Below are 23,739 nucleotides of genomic sequence, written 5' to 3' on the forward strand. Positions count from 1 at the left end.
TGCTGTTATGGTTGTTGTAACTGTTGAAGTTACTGCGTCAGTCCATTTCATTGAAGGTCTTCGTTTTTCTCAATGACCCTCAGCTTTATCAAGCACGATATATTTCTCCAGTGATTGGCCCATCCAGATAACATGCCCACAATATTTATGAATTCTCACCATCCTGGCTTCTGAAGAACGCTGTGGCTGCATGTATTCCAAGACATGTTTATTTGTCTCTTCTTTTGCCAGTCCATAGTCTATTCTTTGCCAAGACCACGCTTCAAAGATACTAACTTTACTTTAACCTTCCTTATTTGCATTCCAACATTCATATGCATATGAGGTAACATCACTCTGCCTCATGAAAATACCATGACTTGAGTTGGTCACAATATGTGCTGCAGGTGACACACTTGTTCTGTAAAACTTCAAAGAGATCCTTGGCACATATTTCCCACTGCCATATGTCTAGTTTCTTCATTGCCACTTCCACAGTTATTGATTGTGTATTCAAGTAAAAGAAAATGCTTCCTCGATTTATCATGATGTGGCTTCTTAGTCCAGGTGTGAGGTTGTTTACTTTATGTTCAGTAAATGCCTCATCTCTTCATTGATTTCAACAAAGTTGAGTCATCTGAACATTACAGGTTAATTTGATCCCTCACATTCTGTTGTAGAATTATTCATACAATCCAGCGACTTGGCTTATTTGTTCATCATAAATATTGAATAGGAATGTTGAAAAGACACAATCTTGACACAGCTTCCTTATTTTAAACGAGGCTGTATTTGAGTACTTTTTTTTTAGTTCTTATTTCATATTAGTTTGTATAAAAATTGTATATACATTATGCTTCACATTTTCCTTCATTCACATGGTGTTTCATACAATCTCATTCCCATACATTGTGCTTTATAAAATTAACCATTGAACTATTCTCACCATTACCTGATCTTCCCAAGTTCCCATTAGAACTTTTCTTATTTCCTTTACCCCTTTCCTCACCAACCAAATTGTGTGACCTTATGATTTCCCCCCTTACCAATGCTCACCTCTCTGCTTCAACTCTTTACCCCAAGGACCACCCTACACATTTCACTAGTTATCTTTCTACTTCTATAGTAATGGTCTTATCCTTAAGTGACTGAGTTAGTTTACTCAGCTTAAATGCTTTCCAATCTCTCCAAAGTTACGTAGTATTTTTTAAAATAGGTCCCCCTGAAAGCTGCAGAGTATTCCATCAGGAGAATGTACCACAGTTTCTCAATCTGCACTACTGTGGATGACATTTGGGCTTCCATGGATTGGCGGTAGGATTTGAACTGTGTTCCTTTGGGATCACCGTGCAGATTCCTACCAGTAGGACTCGATATAGGGACAGTTTAAATACCTCTGCCCATCTGGATGCCTCTTATTTGCTTCTATTGTTATATTGTCCTAGCAAGTACTTTCAGCACAATGTTAAATAGGAATGGTGAAAATAGGCATCCTTATCTGGCCCCTGTTCATAAGAAAAATACCTTTAGTCTTTCTGTGTTGAGAATAATATTGAGTCTTGATTTTGCATACCTACTTTTTATTGTGTTGAGGAAATTTCCTTCTATTCCTGTTTGCTGATTGTTTTATTCAGGAAGGGGTGTTGGATTTCACCAAATGACTTTTCTGCACCAATTTATAGGATCATGTGGTTCTTATTATTTGCTTTGTTAACATGAATAATTATGTTTATTGTCTTATGTTGAACCATGCTTACATATCTGTTATGAATCTCACCATGATGAATTATTATTTTGAAATGCTGTTCTATTCTATTGGCCAGGATTTTGTTAAGGAGCTTTGCATCTATTCATGAGAGATACTGGTCTATAGTTGTTGGGGTTTTTTTAGTAATATCTTGGCCTGGTTTTGGTGTGAGGGTTACATTTGTTTCGTAGAATAATGCCGGGAGTGTTCATTCTTTTTCTATATTTTGAAATAATTTAAATAAAATTGTTGGTAGATCTTCTCTGAATGTGGGGTAGAATTAAGCCATAAAGACATCTGGTTCAGGACTGTTTTTGAGGGGAGGAAAGTCTTTTTATAAGCTGATCAATTTCTTCTTTTGTGATGTTTCTGTTCAAATTTTCTACATCTGTCCATATCAGTCTGGGTAGGGTATGAGTTTCAAGGAATTTGTTCATTTCCTCTTGATTTTTTAATGTATTTCTGTATAGCTTTTCATGATATTCTGATCTTACCAATTTAATTTCTTCTGGTTGTGTTGTGATGGCACCTCTCTCATTTCTTAATTAAGTTATCTGTGTCTTTTTGTTCCTTTTGTTAAATTTGGCAGTGGTTTGTCAATTTCATTGACTATTTTGAAAAGTGAGCTCCTGGTTTTGTTTGTGGTTTCAATGTTTTTCTATCTCATTGATTTTAGCTTTTGTCCTTATAATTAAGTTCATTCTACAGGCTGTGGGATTAGATTGTTGTTCTTTTTGTATTTTATAGAGGTGTTGAGTTAGATCCTTAATTTTGCTTCTTTCTTCATTTTTTATGTGTGTACCTATTGTTATGAATTGTCCTCTGATGACTACCTTAGCTGCATCCCAGAGGTTTTGGGATTATATGTTTCCACTGAAGTTCTTCACTTCTAGGCCACTCACTCTCTTCTGTTTGACTTTTTTGTCTCTCTAGAATGTTGGACACATCTACCTTATTGGTCTTAATATTCTGGATTGCATTTGCATGCATTTTTATTATTTCCAGTATTGTGTTGTACTGTACCCTCTCTGTCTTCTGATTTTATTAAGGTTCTTCTTTGTATCTGTAGTTTCAATTCTTTATTCCATCTTTTGCATTTTCTTCCATAGTTGTTCAAGTTCATCTGCATTGATATATTGCTTTGGGCTCCCTCTCTCTGGAGTATGTACTTTTTTCTCTTCTTATTATCCCACTAGTTTATTTACAAAATTCTAATACAAATTTGAACAAATTCTTTCCATTTCCCTCACTCCCCACCCATCAAATTGTACAACTCAATGATTAGTCCCCTCTTCTCCCTGCACATCCACATCCCTCTGCCTTCAGCGTCTCCCTCTCTGAGTATTCACTTTCTTAATAGCTTACATTATTTCACCATTTGCACTTTCTTCTGTAGATTTTGAAATAACTTCACGTCAGTACATTTCTTCTAGTTCTCTGCCTCTACATATCCACTTTATTTCTGGCTTCCGTTGTTTCTTCCCCCATTCATACCCTCTTCTGTAGCTGTTCCTATATCTCCATATCAATGCATATCTTCTGCTTCCCTGACTCTGAGGTTTTTATGGGTTCTGTAATATGTTCTGCTTTTTTTGAGAGAAGGTTTAAGTTGTTCTATCACAATGTTTGAAGCCATCTGCTGCTTTCTTGACATTATGTGGTTCCTCTTGATAAGTGTTAGGCTGTTTCTATTGTATATACATTAGTTGTTGATAGTTCTTATCTTTATGATGTTATTGATTAGTTGCCAGCTTAAAATATTCAGTGTATGGGGTGAGCCACTCACTCTACTGGAAGTCCTTTTTGGGAAAGTTTGTCCTTCCTGAAGTCTTTCAGGTTCTCTCTGGTAGGCAGTAGACCCCTACAGGAATTTCATCTAGTTGTTGTGCCTTCTCTCAAGTTCTATTTTTCCTGTTTGTCTGCAGAGAAGCAGTGGTTGAGATCAAGTGCTCCACTTAAGCAGTTTCTGCCCAGGGGGCTTTTAAAGGCAGTTTGCTATCTAGCACCTCAGCAAGCGAGCTTTGCAAGAGAGTCACTGCTTGGAGCTCCCTGTCCAAACTCTACTGTCCTCCTGGGTCCTTGGGATGGCCCTGTGGTGGAGGTGGTGTTGTTATGTGCCGTCGAGTCGCTTGCGACTCATAGCGACCCTGTGTACAACAGCCCTGAACTCCACTCTGTCCTGTGCCAATCGCACTGTCTATGACACTCCCATCCCAATTATCCCAGTCACTGAATTAATCCACCTCATGGAGGGTCTTCCCCTCCTGCTCTGTCCCTCTACCCTACCAAGCATGATGTCCCTCTCTAAAGACCTGTCTCTCCTTACAACATGTCCAAAATATGTCAGACGGAGCCGCAGAATCCTTGCCTCCAAGGAGCCACCCAGTTTGACCCTTTCCAGGATGAATCTGTTTGTTTTCCTAGCAGTCCATGGTACCCTCAATACTCTTCTCCAGCACCACAGATCAAAGGCATCAATTATCCTTCTATCCTCCTTGGTCATTCTCCAACTCTCTGATGCATAACAAGTGATTGCAAAGACCATGGCCTGTATCAGATGCAACTTAGTCTCCAGAGAAACACCATCATGTTATAGAAAGGCCTGATACAGGCCTGTGGTGTTAGGGATTCCCAAATGTAGGAGCCTTTCTCTTAGAAAGTTTCAGACTCTTATCTGCCTCGTGCTTGAAAGCATTCACCTTCCTTTTTATTTTTAATGATGGGTTCTTCTATGCATAGGTTCTATTTGATTATAATTAAGTAGTCTGAAATTACTATTTAAAAAATATTAATAGATATTGGGCTCTTAGGATATTTTAAGCAGAATTCAAAGACTTTGTCTATATAAAATTATTTAATTCTCACTATTACCCTAAGTTATTGTTGTTTTCTATTACCCTAAGTAATAGGAGGCAATTCTATTCTGTTCTGTCCTGTCCTTATTGCGTAGCTATGAGTCAAAATCAACTCAGTGACAATGGGTTACTTTTTAAAAAAATATTTCTTCTTCTCTGCCTTTCTCATTACCTCTACATTTTCATTTCTTCACTCTCCCAAATAAGAGATATCGAGAAAAGGAAGCAATTGTTCTTTGAATATAAAGTAATACCATAATCTAGTTGTATAAATATTACTGTTGTTGTTGTGTACTGTTTAATAAGAACCAACTGACAGCTAACCCTCCAGGAGGTTTTCAGACGTAATTTGCACAAGAGGAGATTGTCCATCCTTCTCCCGCAGAGTGGCTGGTGGATTGAAACCCTGAGCCTTTTGGGATTGCAGTGCAGTTTCTTACCACTCTGCTATCAATTGGCCTTTCTCTTAGAATATTATCAATCCAGCCTCGTTTCTCTCATCTTCTGTTTGCTTCTTTTACTACATGGCTAAAGCTCTACAGTGAAGATGAGGGGTGGGGATCTTCATTGTATATCAAAGATACTTAATTTATATAACATTTCATGAGAAGAGTCAGAAAGCAAATGACCTAAAAGAGAGAAAATATCTCCTCAAAAAAGGCCCAGTGAGGTAGAGGTCAAGGTCTTATAGGAAAAATAAGGAAGGATCTGGTATTAAGCAGATACACAACTTCTCTACTTTTGGCCTCTATCATTCCTTTGCCCTTAATTTTGTACCAATAATGCTTTTTTAAGAAATATAGATTTCAGGCTCCACAGTCAGGAAATCAAAGGATAAATTGTATTGGGAAGTCTGCTGTCAAGGACTTCTCCAGAGTGTTAGATAAAGAGAGCAATGATATCAGTCTAGAGACAAAGGTATGCCTGATCAAAGACATGGTCTTCTGATGCTGTGCATCACAGAGCTGGGCAATGACTAAGAATAGGAAAAGCGACCAGTGCCTTTGAGTTGTGCTGCTGGAGAAGAATATTCCATATACCAGCAAGAGAACAAATAGATCTGTCTTCAAGAGGGTGAAACCACATTTCTCCTTAGAAGAGAGGATTTTGAAACTCCATCTCACATACTTTGTGCACGTGGCCAGGCGGGACCAGTTCTTGGAGGAAAATATCATTCTTGGAAGGTGGAAGGACAGCACTAGAGAGGAAGAGCCCAGATAAAATAGAAAAAATAGACATGATAACTGGGGAAATGGCATTACGTGTGTTGGAGTTAGTAAGACTGGCTCAGGGTAGGGCAGGATTCAGAGCTTTTGTTCATAGGGTTGCTATGGGTTGCAGGCAACTCAATGACATATAACAAAACAACAAAGATTTTTTTTTTTTTTTACCAAAAGCTGTAAGGCCTAACCGTACTACACATTCCACATTCTGTGCATCCACTACCAGTATTTAATGGTTTTTATGGTTACAGATTCCCCTATTATCCTAAAAGGTCTTCTAAGGAACACATGATTTTAGCCTTCACAGCCTGAGAGACTAAAGAATAGGCTCTTATATAAAGAATTAGCTATGAGTCAGTTCTGACTTGACAGCAGTGAGTTTGAGGGTTTTCTCTGAGTTCTGATACCATAATCCATAGGGAATTGAACTGCTTACCCAGAGATGGTGACTCTCTGGCAGTTTGAAATGATCAGAAGCTCTGCAAGACAGCCTCAGAAAACACTCTGGAGGGTTGGTTATGAGGTAACTCTCCACACTTGAGCCCAAAGAGTTGAATTTGTTTGTTTTGAGTTACACGAAGGAGATGCATTTCGGAGGAGGCCATTCTAGCTTGATTTGAGGGCAAACAGCAGAGATAGCTTAAGTTTTTTGGATGGTAAAAGTTTCCTTAAACAAAAAAAATCTGTAATGACCTCTCTTAGGATGAGCAATCTCCTCTCATATGATTTACAGACTCAGAAACCCAAAGGAGGGTCAGCTATGAGTTGGATTCAATTTGGTGGCAATGAGAGAGAGAGAGAGAGACCCTTGACATGATGAAAGAAAAATGACAGTTCATCTTTGATGACTCCCTCCCAGCAACTCTAGTCAAACTATTGGAACAAGTATCAAATCTTTGTGAGACATTTCACAGAATATCTTATTCTTTAAAAACAGTCAAAGTTTAAACCTTTACAAACAAGGAAAAACTTAAGAAACTTTTTCATATCAGGAAAGGTTAAGAAGACTTGAAAATGGAAAGCAACAGGGTATTCTAGATGAAATTATGATACAGAAAAAGGATATTAGGAAATAACTAGCAAAAGAAAAAATAATGGAAGAGTTTCATTAGCAGAAAAATGCCAATGTTGCACCAATATAATTTTTAGCTGTACTAAATAATAGTCTCCTGCTTACCTGTTGGCTATGACAAAAAAATCATGTAAATAGTATATAGAAGCTTTCGTTATTACCTCTACAATATTTCTGTAAATATGAAACTATTCAAAAATATTAAAAAGCTTAAACATAAAAATGAACAAATAAGAGAGATTCATAATTTTACTTACTTTGGATGTTAAGGGTTTTTTTTAATTGCTGTTTTAGATTCAGCTAAAACAGTATGGATGATAAGAAGTTAGGAGTGTATGTTTTGGACTGTTATTTATTAGTGGTTATTAAATGCCGTCAAGTTGTAGAGGACTCATAGTGACCCCTCTGAACAAAAGACCCGAACACTTGTATAACTTTCATCCTTTCTCCAGGTTCATAGTTTCCGGAGGCAGGCTATTTCAGAAGTGAATGCCACTCCTGCTTCCAAGCTTGTTTTAATCGGAGAGCTCCACCAATCATTGTCCACCATGGGTGACCATTATCACATTTGACACATCAGTGTCACAGTGTTCAGCCTCACAGTAACCACAAGTTACCTCTGTATGGCAAAGAGACCAACCAGTGCTATACCACTTAGAAGAATGTTTGACCAAAAACAATTAAAAAACCAGGCCTGAGGGCCGCGGATTGAAATCACCCACCTTTGGCTTAAGAGCTTCGCTTTCTGTCCACGAGGCCAATTGAGCTTTCTCTATGTTGTTGCTATTACTGTTGTTAAGTGCTGTCGCGTCGTAGATGAATCACAGCGACCCAATGAACAAAAGACCTGAACACTTGTATAATCTGACTAGCCAGCATTTTATTTTAAAAATATGGCTTGATCAGCATTTTAAAAAGGTCATTATTTAGGTTCATAGTAATGGAAATGCTTCTTGTCATCATAGAGTGTGCGCTTATAGCCAGTTAGTATATGTTCATCCTTTGCTGTTAATATTTTATCCCATCATAAGTTATTTTCTTCCAGGTTCAAAACATCAGAAGACATAAATTTAGGTGTTAAATATAAAGAAAGAAATATCCACAAGAGAAGAAGACATAAACTTTACAATTATGAAGTTTTTATAAAAGCAACCAGTAAGTAATATTTATTCCTACATTTTATAATGTGATAATTATATAAATGTAATTAAGACAAGTAGTTATTCTACCGTGCCAGTAATGACCCTATCCTTTAAACCTGAAGGTCATGTGAACTCCCTTTGACAGTGAAGGAGAGGAAGGTCCAGAGACACAAAGTAACTAGTTCAAAGCTGCATATTGTATGAGTCGCGAATGCTGCCAGCATAGAAGTGCAAAATCTAAACGAAAAAAGCAGGGAAATAGTCCTTAAGTAGCCCTGGTGTTGTATTGCTTCACATGTCATTCTTACTGATTATTGTCAGAATCTACCCATAGCTGACTTTCCAGAGGGTTTTCAGAGGCTGTAAATCACATGGGAGGAGATCGCCCATCTTTCTTTAACTTTGTTTCCTATATGGAGCTGCTAATGGAAACAGCGGCATTTAAAATCCACCAGCCGATCTGAAGAAAAAAGCTGGGCAGTGTCTTTTCTCCTCAAGAATTTACAGACTTGGAAATTCACTGGCAGGTTGCTGCTTGAACTGACTAGGTAGCGGTGGGTGGAATAGTCCCTAAAAGGAGCCTTGGTATTATAACAGTTAAGCTTCTCACCAAAGAGTTGGCAGTTCAACTCACCATTAACTCCCCAGGAGAACTATGTGGCTGAAACATTTGGCCGTTTGCTGTTACAGACTCCAGCCTTGTGAGATCTAGGGGCGGTTGGACTTTCTTCTGTAAAATCGACGTGAGTCAGAACTGACTCAATAGCATAGCTTCAAACTATTAGCAGTAGTATGTTCATTCTTTCTCTTAAGTATTTAAGATAAGAAGTAGAAACAAAATGATATGTTTTTTTTCTTTCAAAAAGTCCATACCCATGCAGCACACTGTCTAGTTTTTATCTGACCAGAAAAGAATGATGAAAATAATAATTGGGAAAAAGGGGCTGTTAGCATATGGAAGAACAATATTTAAAAACCTATAGGGATCATTCTTGAATCTCTATTGTATAATGAGAATATTTTACTTACTGTAAATAGTTTTCAACTTTGATCCCTGGAGAAGCAGAACTACATGGCAGATATGTTGATTTTAGAATTTCTGATAAAATTTTACTTCAAAAGTCAATAACTGGTGACATAGCACCGACATTTTTTTCTCTTTTTTTCTTGAATTTTATTATTTTTTGTGTGTGTACCATCAAATCAGATCTGACTGGTTGGTACAGGAGGAGACTGCCCCTCCTTCTCCAGCAGAGCATCTGGTGGATTCGAACTGCACACCTCTGGGATTGCAGTGCAACTTCTTGCCACCAGAGCTCCCAGGACCACCCTTTCTAATCTAACCTGTTTTATAGATTTTGGTCAGGTTTATACGAGGTACTTCGAACCACAAACTGAATCCACTGCTGATCTAAGTGGATTCTAACTCTTGATGATATTCCATCAGGTTTCAGAGGCTGTGACACTTGAAGCATAGAGTAGTTTTTATTGCATGAAGTAGCTGGTAGGTTCAAACTACCAACCTTTTGGTTAGCAGTCCCCTTGTGTTGTGCACTCTCCCACCAGTGTTCCTTTAAAGTACTTTAAATGGTGCTTTTGGATTGTATTGTATCAGTATTCTTGTGTTTTTGTTATAGCTACCCTTGCTTTCTTCTGAGGACAGCCTTTGTTTAAACCTTCACTCTGCCATTTATGAGTTCAGCAAACCAAGGCAATTAACGAAAGCATTCTGAGCCCTCATTTCTTTACTGTCAAATGGGTTTACCTTACAGACTGTGAATATTTACGCTTAGACAACATACACCTTTGTTTTCAAGGTGTGGTCTCTTTGCTCTTATCACCTGGAATGTATTATCCATGCAGATGATGGGACTCTATCCAACCCTATGATGTCCAGACCAATGAGTAGCTGGTACATGGCAATCTGAGTTTTATCAAGCACTAGAAGTTATTCTGAAATCTGCTAAAGTTTGAGAACCACTAACATATTGTTCCGTAACAGGTGCTGACTATCGATTAGTTTCCTTTTCCTAGAAATTGAGGCTGCCAGGACCAATAGAATACCACACCTACTCTCCCGGAACTAACAGTCAAACATAAAATCATCTCGAATCAAGCATTGGTAGCTTTCTAGTCCATGTATCCATTTACCACATGTACACAAAGAAAACTTGTAAAAAAAATTTTACCAAAGAAAACTTGTAAAAATTATTTTATCTTAGACTTTGCTTTTAAGGACATGATTAAAATAGCTTCCCATTGTCTCGTTATGTGCATTATAAATACAATGATAATATCTCTGGTTTGCATTGAAGGGAACACTTCCAGGTACCTGCAAATTCAAAATTTTAGGTGGTTTGTTAAACATTGAAAAAAGCAGATTCCATTTCACAAAGGATTCATTTTTCCTGCTGATAAAAGAGAAACTGAAGCTTTTCCAACTCATGTTCAAGTGAAAATGGCAAAAGAATACAAAATAAAAAAATAGATGGGAAGCTCTGAATTCCTTTTAGTTATTTTGAATAAAAAAGATCGTGGGTTTATCTTGAACAGCTGTGTTTACAGGGTTTGCTGATCGTTGCAGCTGTATCAGCTGAGTAACAGGAAGGTTACATTTTTTCAAAAGTTAACTTCGCTTAGAAATGTGCTACTTTCTCCTGTGGAATTAATGATACTGCACTTTTCTCCTGTCCTGCCTTACATCCTGCTGGTGAAGGTGCATTTAGGTCATTAAGCATCGGAGCCCTTGAAGAGCTGCCTGAAGTGAGTGAGCCTGCTTTTCTTCGAGACCCGGAGAAATACTTTCGGGAGGAACCAGAAGAGAAACGTCCCCAGATTCCACACCTTCCATCACTTTCTGAAAGTAAGACTTCAGTGGTCAGGTATCTTCCTTATCTTTTGCCGTGAAAGTCAATCAATTTAAGAAATCAAGTAGAATTAACATGAAAGAAACACATGTTTGCTTTGTAGGTCGCAGGGAAATGAAGTGTGTATTACTGTCAAGATTTATAGTTGTGGCTGGTCTGTCAGATTGGAATAAATGAAAAGAATATTTTTATTTTGTAGAGTTTAAGTCAGAAGGCCAAGAACATTATCAACCTTAAGTTGGTCCTGAATGAGAAGTCCTCCACCAATTCAAGGCTTTATTTTTGAAACTGAGAACTAAAGAAGAAGATCTCATAGGACTGCTTTAGAACTGAATCTCTGACAATTTGATTTTGTTCTTTGCATGTGGAACACTATAAATAGAGGCTACTTAAAGTACATTGTCCTGGAGGCTTCCAGCTGCACTGCTTGGATAATATGACGATAAGAAAGCTTAACTTAGATAATAAAAGTGAATGATTTTGAAGATGTGGAAAGATGATTGCAAAAAGAGCTGATTTGTTTTTTCAAGACTCTTCCAGACTTCTGTCTTTGAGAGTAATTTCTGGACAAGAAAAAAAAAATCCAACCTGCAACGAGGGTGCTCTGGGAGCTCCAGGCAGCACAACCTAATTCTCAGTGAAGCAAGCAGAAAGCAGATGGTCACTGCAGGGAAACACATTTAAAATAATTAAAGCGTGAGTTTTCAACTTGTAACATTCAAGAGATCAGAACTCTGCTTGAGAATCTGAGAGCTCTTGCTCCTGAACTTTTAAAGTCTACCGAGAGGAGGGTTCACCATCACCTTTGAGAAATAAAAGCCCTTTGCAGTAGGGAGGTGTTTCCTGAAGTCCACTCTTGCAGAGGTTTAAGCCTTCTCTTCTTGGCCCTCCGTGGAAAGGGAGAAGAGCTGGCCATTTTTTTCTCTTCTTCTTTTAAAATCCCACTTATAAGCAAGTTACAGCTGTCATGCCTCATCTCTACAATTTACAGTCTAATTATCACCGGCTTCCATTACCTTAGAGATTTTATTTTCTAAATATATTTCACTGGGCTACTCAGGGGAGGGCCATCTGTGGCTTTTGCCTATTCCTTTTAAAAAATGTAAAGTTACAGACTATAGAATTCCAAATAATTGTTGGAGCATCGAGTCAAGCTACCATCCTGTTGTTTTTCGCCAGGATTATTCAGCTTTAAGAAGGAATATGGAGAGTTGATATTTTGTGGACTTCAGAGAGAGGGGCAACTAAGGGAGGCAAGTAGACAGTAAGGAAACATCCAGAGAGTCAAGACAAAAGTGTAAAGATAATTTAAGTATACCAAATGTACACAGGAGAAAACCAAGACATAGAGCAAAGTAAGATTTGAGAGAAATTAAATAGGACTCAGGGGGAAAAAATCTGAAGAGCAAAAATGGAGGAAAGAGCTAAATGAGCAGTTAAGTCAGCCAACCACTCCCTTCTGCAGTGAGAGTCCTGGCTCCAGTGAGAAGCCTTTTATATTTTGTTGCACGAGGGGTCAGCACATTGTATTTCCTTATGCAGAATGTGTGTCAGAGGGGCATAGGGATGGGTTGCTATGTGCCATTGAGTTGGAACCAACCCATGGCTGACCTTCTAGCAGGTTTTCAGAGAGAGTAAATTGTGTGGGAGGAGGGTATCAGTCCCTTTTCTGTGGACCAGCTGGTGGATTCAAACCACGTGCCTTTGGGATTGCTTTGCATCTTCTTATATAAGGCTGAGTGGTGGTATAAAAATACTTAAAATATCTAAATGACTATACATTTTCAATAGTACTTTTCTCTTGGATTTTTTCATTTTGAAACCTACATTTACAAGATCCCCTACAATTTAAAAAAAAATTCCTATTTTTTTCTCTTACACTTTTCTTCTTTTGCCTTTTGCTTATATTTTCATGAATATGTAATGAAAATATACATATGGCAATGAATGTTAATACAAATATATGAATATGGTAATGAAAATATATATCCTTCTTTAAAAAGTTCTCATCGATATGTGAAAGATAGATGCATGTCAATGAAGGCTAAATTATATGGGCTTCCATAGAGGAGACTCTGTTTAAGAACCATGATAATTCTGTGACTTAGGAGAGGGTTCATAGAACAAGTCTCCTATTTGACCTCTGACTAAAACAAATAGTAGATTTTCAAGAGATTTGGGAGGGAAAAAGACAAGCAAAGTTGAGAATGATGTCAGCAAAGGCATAGAAGAGAAATAAGGGGTAGAAGTTAAGATAATGCCAAGTTTATTGCAATTGAGTGGCTTCAGATGATGAAATGTTACTTGCATTAGGTATACATAAATGGAGGTAAACTGTAAAGATTTGAGTTTGCAATGTATTGAGTTTGAGGTACTGGTATCTTTTGAAAGTGAAGATTTCAAAGATATAGTAATATACTCTGCATAATAAAACATCTTTAACTACTTTAATAGCAACTGCTCAATTATGAGCTCAGATTTCCTAAGGTAGTTGTTGAATTTCTCTGTGCTGCCCTGTGGTGGGTGTCGAAGACACAGAAAGACCATGTGGAGCGTAGCTTTCAAAGCTCTTGAATTCTAATTGGGAAACATCAACAAATAATATTTCACAACAGACTGGAGATAAGACCTGGGTATTGTGGGAGCACATGGAGAGTGATAGGTTCTTCTTTTCAGAGAGAGTAATTATACATATACTATGCTGTGTAGATGACACAACTGGACTTGCTGAAAGTGAAGAGGACTTGAAGCGTTTACTGCAGAAGATAAGAAAACACAGGCTTCAATATGAATTGCATTTTAACTTCAAGAAACAAGAATTTTCACCACTGGACCAGTAGGCAACATCATGATAGATGGAGGGAAAAGAAATTGAAATTGTCAATAACTTCATCTTACTTGGATCCATAGTCAACACCCTTGATGCCAGCAGTCAGGAGATGTATTGCACTGGAAAAGTCTGGAACCTCTCCAAATTATTGAAGAGCAATGATGTCAGTTTAAGGAATAAGATGTGCCCAGTTCAGGCTTTTCAATGACTTGCTATGTATCAGAGAACGGGACAATGAAAAGGATGACAGAAGAATTGATGTCTTCGAGCTGTAGTATTGGAGAGGAGTACTGAATGTCCCATAGACTCTCAAAGGAGCAAACAGAAATGTCATGAAGAAGGTGCAACCACAACGGTCTTTGGAGGTAAAATGATAAAGCTTTGTCTCACAAACTTGGGGTATGTGACTAGAAGAGGCTTTTCCCTGGAGAAGGACATCATGCTTGGAAAAGTGGAGGCAGAGAAAGAGAGAAAGACCCTCAATCAGATGAACCGACACAGTGAGAGCAGTGACGGGTGTGAGTATGTCAGCAATTGTGACGATCGCTCAGAACAAGACAAGTTTCAAACTTATTCCTACGATTGCAGTAGGTCATACTGAACTCAACGACACCTAACAACAATTGTTGTTGTTGTTATGTGCCGTCGAGTCGCTTGCGACTCATAGCGACCCTATGTACAACAGCCCTAAACTCTGTCCTGTGCCAATCTCATTGTCTCCGACACACTCATCCTGATTACCCCAGTCACTCAATCAATCCACCTCATAGGGGGCCTTCCCCTCCTGCGCTGTCCCTCCACCCTACCAAGCATGATGTCCCTCTCCAAGGACCAGTCTCTCCTTACAACATGTCCAAAGTATGTCAGACGCAGCCTCAGAATCCTTGCCTTTAAGGAGTAGTCTGTTTTAACCCTCTCAAGGACGAATCTGTTTGTTTTCTTGGCAGTCCATGGTACCCTCAATACTCTTCTCCAGCATCACAGCTCAAAGGCATCAATTCTCCTTCTATCCTCCCTAGTCATTGTCCAACTCTCTGATGCATAACAAGTGATTGAAAAGACCATGGCCTGTATCAGATACACCTTAACCTCCAGAGAGACACTGTTGCTCTTCAGTACTTTAGAGAGGTTCATAACAGCAGACTTTCCCATCACAATATGTCTTTTGATTTCCTGGCTGCTGGTGCCAAGAGTGTTGATTGTGGAGCCAAGCAAACTAAAGCTGTGAACAATCTCAATCTCTTCACCATCCATCCTGATGCTGCCCATTGGCCCAGTGGTGAGAATCTTTGTCTTCTTGACATTGAGCCTCAATTCATATTGGAGGCTGCAGTCCTTGACCCTCTGCAGCAAGCGCTTCAGGTCCTCCTCAGTTTCAGCAAACAAGGTTGTGTCAGTTACACATATTAATTTAAAGTCATTTATATAATTTAAAGTAAAATTGGTAATATCCAGGTAAGACAATAGGAGAGTTTTATTTCTGGCCAAAAATGTAGGCCATAAATGAAAGGTTGTATTAATAACACGATTAACAAAGGGAACTACAAATAGTTTCAAAGAGTTGAGTTCCAGAAGGGGCATGAAGAAAATTAAAACTAAATAGAAAAGTAAGGTTCAAATCATGTAGCACCTCTTGTATTGTAAACACAGTTTGGTGTTCATATTTTATCAGATATATGAAGCAATTGAAATGCTTTAAGTAAGTAATCTGACTCATTTAATTTTATCTCTTCTCCTCTATTAATTCTTTATGTATTTTTTTAATATTTTTTTATTTTTGTGTGTGTACTGTCAAATCGGATCTGACTGGTACTGGAGGAAATTGTCCCTCCTTCCCCGGCAGAGCATCTGGTGGATTTGAACCATGAGCCTCTGGGATTGCAATGCAGCTTCTTGCCACTAGGCCACCAGAACTCCCCTTAATTTATGTATTTTTTTGTATTATAAGTTTGATAATTATCCTAGAGATAATTCTCCTTTCTTAGGATCTTTATTTAATTTTTTTAAATTAGCATCCTATCTAGTATAATTTTCCTTAAGAAATTAGAATTTGTTGCAGTATTACTTACAATGTGAATTTGCTTATGAATAATTGTTTTAGTTCTTATGTATCTGAAAAAAAAGTATATATCACTTTTATTTTAGAAGGATATTTCCAATGGAAATCAGGTTTTGCCCTTTAGATATAGTATTCCACTATGACTTTACTTTCATAATTCCTATTGAAATTAAACCTCTATTATACTGATGTTCCTTTGAGTGTAGGATCCTTTTATGGTTGCTTCTAACATTTTTACTTTTAACTGTTTTTGAACAACTGCAATGAATCTAAATGTCTTTCTGTATATTTATGTTTGGGATTCAGAGGAAAACTTAAATGTATCTTTCTTCAAAAACATGAGCACCTTTCATAGGAATTACAAACACTGAAACATCATGGAGTTTTTCTTCTCTGTCACATGTAGTTTCTATTAGTCAGGACTGACTCAATGGTACACAAAAATAAAATTTTAAAAAATCATTTTTTATGTCCTCTTCATGCATTTCAATTAAACATAGGTCAGAATGTTAGATTCTGTTGCAAGTGTTACTTCACTGTCTTTTGTTTGTTGGTTTCCCTCCTCCTCCTTCAGTGTGCAGATTTTCATATTGAATAATCCTTTATTTCACTAATCCTGTCTTCTACCAGTCTACTGTAAAACTAGTAAGTTTCTGATTTAATTTTTTTAAATTTAGAATATAATTTGAATCTCTCTTATATAGATCCTAATGTTGCTGTTGTTATGTGCTATCGAGTCATTTGCGACTCATAGTGACCCTATGTACAAGAGCCCTAAATGCCATTCTATCCCGTGCCAACATCACCGTCTCAAACACACTCATTCCCACCACTCCACTCACAGAATCGATCCTTCTCATAGAGGGTCTTCATCTCCTGCGCCGTCCCTCCACTCTCCCAAACATGATGTCCCTCTCCAAGGACCAGTCCCTCGTTGCAACATGCCCAAAGTATGTCAGATGAAACTTCAGAATCCTTGACTCCAGGGAACATTCTGGCTTCACCCTCTCCAGTTCAAACCTGTTTGTTCTCCTAGCAGTCTTCTCCAGCACCACAGCTCAAAGGCATCAATTCTCTTTCTATCATCCCTATTCATTGTCCATCAGTTTAAATTAACTATTATCTATTTCATCCTACTTAACCATCTTTTCTTTTTTGTTCCTTGTTTAACTTACTTATAATAGTGAGTTTTAGTTTGATAATGCTAGTTTTAAAATGTTGGTTTGCAGCAGTATCTAAATGACCCTTGTGTCAGCTTCTAGTATCTAACTTGTCTCTGCTGTTGTTTGCATTTTACTTCCACTTTGCAAGAATTTTTCCAAAAATATTTAACAGATAAATTGTGTCTAAGATATCTAAAGATATTAAAATTAATGCTATTTTCTACCAGAGACAATTCATGTTCCCATTTGTTTGGTAGCAAGGGAAGGATGGTCCAATTGGAAATTGGTCAGAGCCAGTGCTTTGATGTGGCTTTATTTAATCTACTTACTTCAAGTGTCTGTACATTTTAGAACTTTTCCTACAGGGAGATGTTATATCCTAAGTATTGCAATATGATAGGAAACATAATTTTGCATTTTCATTCAAGTTTAGCTTTCTACCCAAGGACAGGAATCGCTCACTGGAAATTCCTTTGTTTCTAATTATCACATTGACCTATATAGCCATTCAAAGCTCAGCTGATTTTACTTTCCACTAGGAGACTATCTTTGCTTATGTTAAGACAATTTGTCAACAGGACCAAGACATGTTAAAATCCCAAAGAAATGAAAACGTTTGTCATTTTCAGAGCAGACAGTAAAAACATTGTTGTTTTCTCTTCACACTGGCCATTAGGTGGCAAAGTAAGTTGTGTATTGAGCTGATAACTGAAAGGTTGACTGTTCTACCTACTAGTCACTCAACAGGAAAAATAGATAAAATAGTCTTTTTTCCTCTTCGCTTTATAGCCTCAGAAATTCTATGGAGGTTTGATAAGAGTCAAAGTTAATTTAATGGAAGTGAGTTTGGTAGCTATTATAGGGGAAATAAAGGCCTGTTAACTTTTATCAAATTGTTTCTATAAACATATTTCCTATTTAATCACTTAAAATAACAAAGTGGTATGACAAAATGTATATTTTAGAGAGCTTCATAGAAATTGTGTACTAGATACATGATACTGGTGCTAGGCTGAAGGCAGCATATTGATTATTGTAGTCAAAAATTGGTATTGGCAATCATTACCTGCTTCTGAGTCCTGACTTTGGTTTTTAGTTGTTTATAAGGAGTCTCTCGGTGAAGCAAATATTTAGGTTCTTGGCTACTAACAGAATGTTTGGTAGTTTGAACCATCCACCCAAGGAATTTTTGGAAGAAATATCTGACATATACTTTTAAATGATTATAACCATTCAAAATAACAGGTCATAAATACAGTTGAAATAAATATATGGGGTACCTATAAGTTAGAATTGACAACAACTTTTAAACATTGATGATAAATGCATAATTTTCTTAAATTTCTGAATCTCTGTTTTCTGTAAAACTGGGGTCATGATATCTGCCTCATGGAATCGCAAGGTTAAACTCTAACAAAATAACTAATAGATAACTCACCTCATTTCCATCGAGTTCAACTGACGTCTAGCTGACCCTCCAGTGGGTTTTTAGAGGCTGTAATTACACAGAAGGACAAACTCTGGTTTGGTAGGGTAACTTGCTTATCCACTCAGCCATCGGAAATCTCTAATTTGTAAATATTAATTAAGAGTAACTATTATTATTTTGGAGACAGTGTGATTGGCACAGGACAGAGCAGAGTTTAAGGCTGTTGTACATAGGGTCGCTATGAGTCACAAGTGACTCAATGGCACATAACAAAACAACAACATTATTATTTTGAAGATAAGGTAATACTAGGAAGAAGTAACTAATTTTTTTTGTTTTTTGTTTTTAAAATTTATTTTTATTTTATGTAGTTTACATATAGAATTTGCATATGTTGTGTTTTATTCATATATATCATATTTTACACATTCACTCATTCACATTGATTTTTTTTTTAAATAATTTTAATGAGCGGCATCCACTTCCACTTCCAAAATGGCTTGCCTCTGGAAACTCTATGTATGAACAGTGTTCAGGCTGTTCGTTCATAGGGTCGCTATGAGTCATTTACGACTCGACGGCATTAACAACAACAACAATGACGACGAACAAGAGAGAGCTCCGTTGGCCTAGTGGAAAGAAGCTGTGCTACCAAGCCGAAGGTGGGTGATTGTCATCTGTGGCCCTCCGCCAGGTTCAAATTGTCTTCCTGTCAAACATTCTTCTAGGTGGTACAGCACTGGTCTGTGCGTTGCTGTACAGAGGTAACTCGTGGTTGCTGTGACGCTGGAGCCTGTGACAGTGATGTGCCAATCACGGTAATGGGCACCCCTGGTGGACAGTGTTGGCTGGAGCTTCCCGACTAAATCAAGCCTGGAAGCAGGAATGGCATCCACTTCCAAAATGGCTTGCCTCTGGAAACTCTATGTACGAACAGTGTTCAGGCTGTTCGTTCATAGGGTCGCTATGAGTCGTCTGCGACTCAACGGCATTAAACAACAACAACAACAATTTTAATGAGCATCTACAGAGATCTTGGAACTCCATTCATTCATTGCCGCACTTTCCTCCCCGCCCATCCCTCCCCCACTGGCCAGTTCGCTCCTCTCTTTGAAAAGTAAAAGAATTTATGGGAGATTTTTGTTGTGGTTCAATGTCATGGAATTGGCTTTGACTTACAGCAACCCTGCGTCTAACAGAATGAAACCTTAGCTGAGCGTGTACCATGTTTACAGTCATTGCTGCGTTTGAGAACTTTGTTGTAGATATTGTGTCCGTTCACGTTGCTAAGGATCTTCTTTTTCACTGGACCTCTACTTTACCAAGAATTCTATCTTTTACCAGGAAGTAGTCCCTCCCAACAGCATGATCAAACTCTGTGGGTAAAGTTTTACTATCTTCGATTCTAACACTTAGTCCTTTACTTCCAAGATTTTACTGTTTGGCGCTGCATGGTTTAATCAATATCCTTCAACAACACTAGAATTCAAAGACCAGCTCTTCTTGGGCCTTCATTGTTCATTGTTCAACTCTCACATGCATATATAGTTGTTGCTGTTAGGTTAAGTCGGATTGAGTACAACCAAGAGCAAATCCATGAATAAGAGATCTGAGCCCAGTCCTATCCTGTGCCATCCTCACAATTTGTGACACACCAATGTCCGTTGCTGCAGTCCATCTGGTTGAGGATCTTTCTCTCTTTTACAGACCCTCCACTTTCTCAAGCATGATGTCCCTCTCCAAGGAATAATCTTTTCTTAATAATGTCTGAAGTATGCAAGATGAAACTTTATCATTCTTGTCCCCAAGGAGCACTCTGGCCGTACTTGTTCACCAACAGCCGATTTGTTTGTTCCTTTGACAATACATTGAATATTCAGCACTCTTCTCCAAAGGCATCAAGTATTCTTCTGCCATCCTTTTTCTTTGTCAGATGCATAACAAATGAAAAGACCATGGCCTGTATCAGGTGCACTTTAGTGTTCAAGTTGACATCATTGAGCGTCAGTAATTTAAAAAGGTTTCTGATTGGAGACTTTCCCAAGGTAATACATGATCTCCTGACTGCTGGTATCGAGTGTATTGATTGTGAATCCAAAACGAAATAGTTGGCAACTTCAATCTTTTCTCCGTCATGATGTTGCCTGTTGGTCCAGAGGTAAGAATTTTTGTTTTCTTGACATTGAGATGCTATCCAGATTGAAGGCATACATACGAGTTGATTTAAAAATATAAGGGACTGTGTCAGGTGCTCCTTAGACTTCAAAGTGACATCTTTGCTCTTCAGCATTTTTAAATAGTTATCAGAAGTAGATTGGATTTTTATGGCTTCAGTGATGTGAATATAAGTAAAAAGAAACCTGACAATTTTATTCTTTTCTCTGTATATCAAGATAGCGTGTAGGGGTTCAGTTGTGAAGATTTTTGGGCTTTTTAGTGCTGAGCTATAATCCACTCTGAATCTGTATTAAGTACTTCAGATCCCTTTCACTTGAAACAGGTTCATCCCTCTTCATTTAAGCAAGGTGTGGTATCTACATATTACAGGCTGTCAATAAATCTCCCTCCAATCCTGAAACCATTCTCTACATACACAGATTATTTGTTCAGCATACTGATTAAATAAGTATGGTGAAGCACTGAAATCCTAATGCACCTGTTTCCTGATTTTAGACCATGCACTATTCCTATATTCTGTTAAATTATTCCTTGGTTTATGTACTTGTTCCTTATGAGCATAATGAAGTGTTCTGAAATTTCCATTCTTCTCAGCATTATCCATAATTTCTTATGATTCACATAGTTGAATGTTTTTGCATCGTTGATTATATATAAGTAAATAGCTTTATGGTATCCTTTGCTTTAAGCAAGACTCAATGTCAACATACTGTTCTTTTTTGGGTATCATCTTTTGAATCCTGCTTCCATTTCTGATGGTTCCTTAACAAAGCATTTCTTCATCCACCTTTTATATTATCTTCAGCAAGATTTTAATTGCTCAATCACCTTTCTTTGGAATGGACACAAATATGGGTCTCTTCTAGTAAGTTGGCCATCTTCTAAATGAACCGTCTTACAAATTTCATAGTATAGAAAATAAAGCATATCCAATACTGCTTCTATATGGGGAATCTTTTCAGCTGATATTTCCTCAATTTTGGGGCTTTGGGTTTTGCCAATGCTATCAATTGCAACTTGGACTTATTCCTTCATTAATAGTAGACTTTTACCGTACACTGACTTCTGAAATGGTTTATCATTCACCAGTTATTTTTAGTACAGTGATTTCATATATTCCTTTCATCTTGTTTTGATACTTCCTTCATCATTCAATATTTTATCCTTCTCCTTCTGTATTGCAACTTGACGTTTGAATTTGCTCTTCAATTCTTCCTCTTTGAGAAATTTTGAACTTATACTTCCCTTTTTTTCCAACTCCAGGTATTTTCACATTTTATTGCTATGGTTTTGTTTCATATTCTCAAGTTACCCTTTGAAATAATGTCTTCAAATCACATCAGCTTCTTAACATCTACAGCACATTTAAGAGTCTCTTCTGGTGTTCATATAGTCATTATTTTTGTATTTTTTAGTGGCATTTTATTTTTTCATACTTAATTTCCTTGATGCCATTCCACAACTAGTTTGGTCTTTTCTTTTAATATTCAGTGCATCACATCTATTTTTTATATAGGCTTTGTATTCAGATGGGATATGTTGTTGTTGATGATTGCTGTTGAGTTAAGCATGACTCATAGCGACTACATGAACAAGACATCTAATGCCTTTCTATAACTATGGTCATTTCTCCAAGTTCATAGAGTTTCTGTAGGCATTGTGGTTTAGGAAGTGGATGCCACTCCTGCTTTCAAACCTGTTTTACAACTGGGTACTCTGCCAAACACTGTTCACAATGGGAAACCATTAGGGCATTTCACACCCCAATGGCACAAGGTTCAACATCACAGTAAATCCCAATTATCTCAATACAGAAAATTGACAAAGAGTGATGTACAAAGTAGAAGGATGTTCCTCCAAAATATAGCAACACTAGTCTCACTCAGCAGTGGTTAAGTGTCGTCAGGTTGAATATGACTCATAGTGACCTTCTGAACAGAAGACCGGAACTCTATTCTATAATTAACAGCCTTTCTTTATGGGATATACTCAAAGTTTTATATTTATTCTTATGGATTTGTAGTAATTACAAAAGACTGAAGAAATAATATTTTTTGTATGTGTACAATCAAATCTGATCTGACCAGTACAGGAGGAGATTGCCCCTCCTTCTCTAACAAAGCATCTGGTGGATTCAAAACACATGCCTCTGGGAGTGCAGTGCAGTGTCTTGCCAGTAGGCCACCAGAGCACCTCAGAAAATAGTATTTGATGGATGTATTTGAGTATTTGAGGGATGTATTATTTATTTGAGGGATGTATTATGTAGTATTTGAGGGATGACGACAAAAATGACAATTAGGCATAGATAATTGCGTCAAAGAAAGGAACTATATTTATGTTTACAAATTTATTGGTTTTCATACAGTAATTGATTTGCATTGTGTTACAATCATGTGCATTGTGTTGCATATATTTGTTATTGTTGTTGTTATGTGCCATCGAATTGCTTGCGACTCATAGCGACCCTTTGTACAACAGCTCTAAACTCTGTTCTGTCCTGTGCCAATCTCATTGCCTCTGTCATATATACTACATCCTATATAATTAATTACTATTTGCTTATGCCTATTATTATACCATCTTTTCAAGTAAAAAATAATACAAGAATTAAAAAAAAGAACTGTGATTGACAGAGTAGATACAGGACAAGTTGAATTAGTGTTAGACAACAAAGTAAGTTTTTGAGACGTATGTTGAGGAAGAGATTCCTTTGGAATACCTACCAAGAGCATTTAACATTTTACCAAAAAAAAACAAAAAGAAAAGAACCTTTCTGTTCGTCTGTTTCTGTAATATATGAACAATTATAAAAATAGGCTGAATTTTTTTCCTGATTTAAATGTGATCTATAAGTATTGTAGAAAATTAGTAGGTTAAATGTAAACACACGAATGGCAGAAACAAAGAACATGCTCTATCCCTAGGCCTTAGATCAAAGTAATATCCTAGGCAAGGACCCTCTCAGCCTTGGGCCGAGACCTAGATATTGATAAAGAAGTGTTGTACTTTTGAACTCATTGGGAAGCTATTCACAGGGAGAGTTATCCTGGTATCACACCAGAACAAGAAAGAACCAGCTGTTTTCCTCCAATGTCCTTTCTTTTTTTTTTAATTTTTAAGCTTTACTTTAAAAATAATTTTAATGAACATTTACAGAGATTTTGGATTTTCATTCATTCATTGCTGCACTTC

The 23,739-nt window shown here is 37.4% G+C and overlaps 1 protein-coding gene across 1 annotated transcript in view; it reads left to right on the plus strand.

Moving 5' to 3' along the window:
• WDR49 (WD repeat domain 49) overlaps nucleotides 1-23,739 on the plus strand; it is a 199,406-nt gene that overhangs the window by 159,958 nt on the left and 15,709 nt on the right. Inside the window, exons 16-17 of the mRNA XM_006890389.1 lie at nucleotides 7,922-8,031; nucleotides 10,735-10,881. Of these exons, the coding sequence (XP_006890451.1) occupies nucleotides 7,922-8,031; nucleotides 10,735-10,881 (257 nt within the window). The remainder of the gene's footprint in view (nucleotides 1-7,921; nucleotides 8,032-10,734; nucleotides 10,882-23,739) is intronic.

This window comes from Elephantulus edwardii, unplaced genomic scaffold (assembly GCF_000299155.1).
Source record: "Elephantulus edwardii isolate Elephantulus edwardi_28Jun2011 unplaced genomic scaffold, EleEdw1.0 scaffold00088, whole genome shotgun sequence".
NCBI classification, from domain to species: Eukaryota; Metazoa; Chordata; class Mammalia; order Macroscelidea; family Macroscelididae; genus Elephantulus; species Elephantulus edwardii.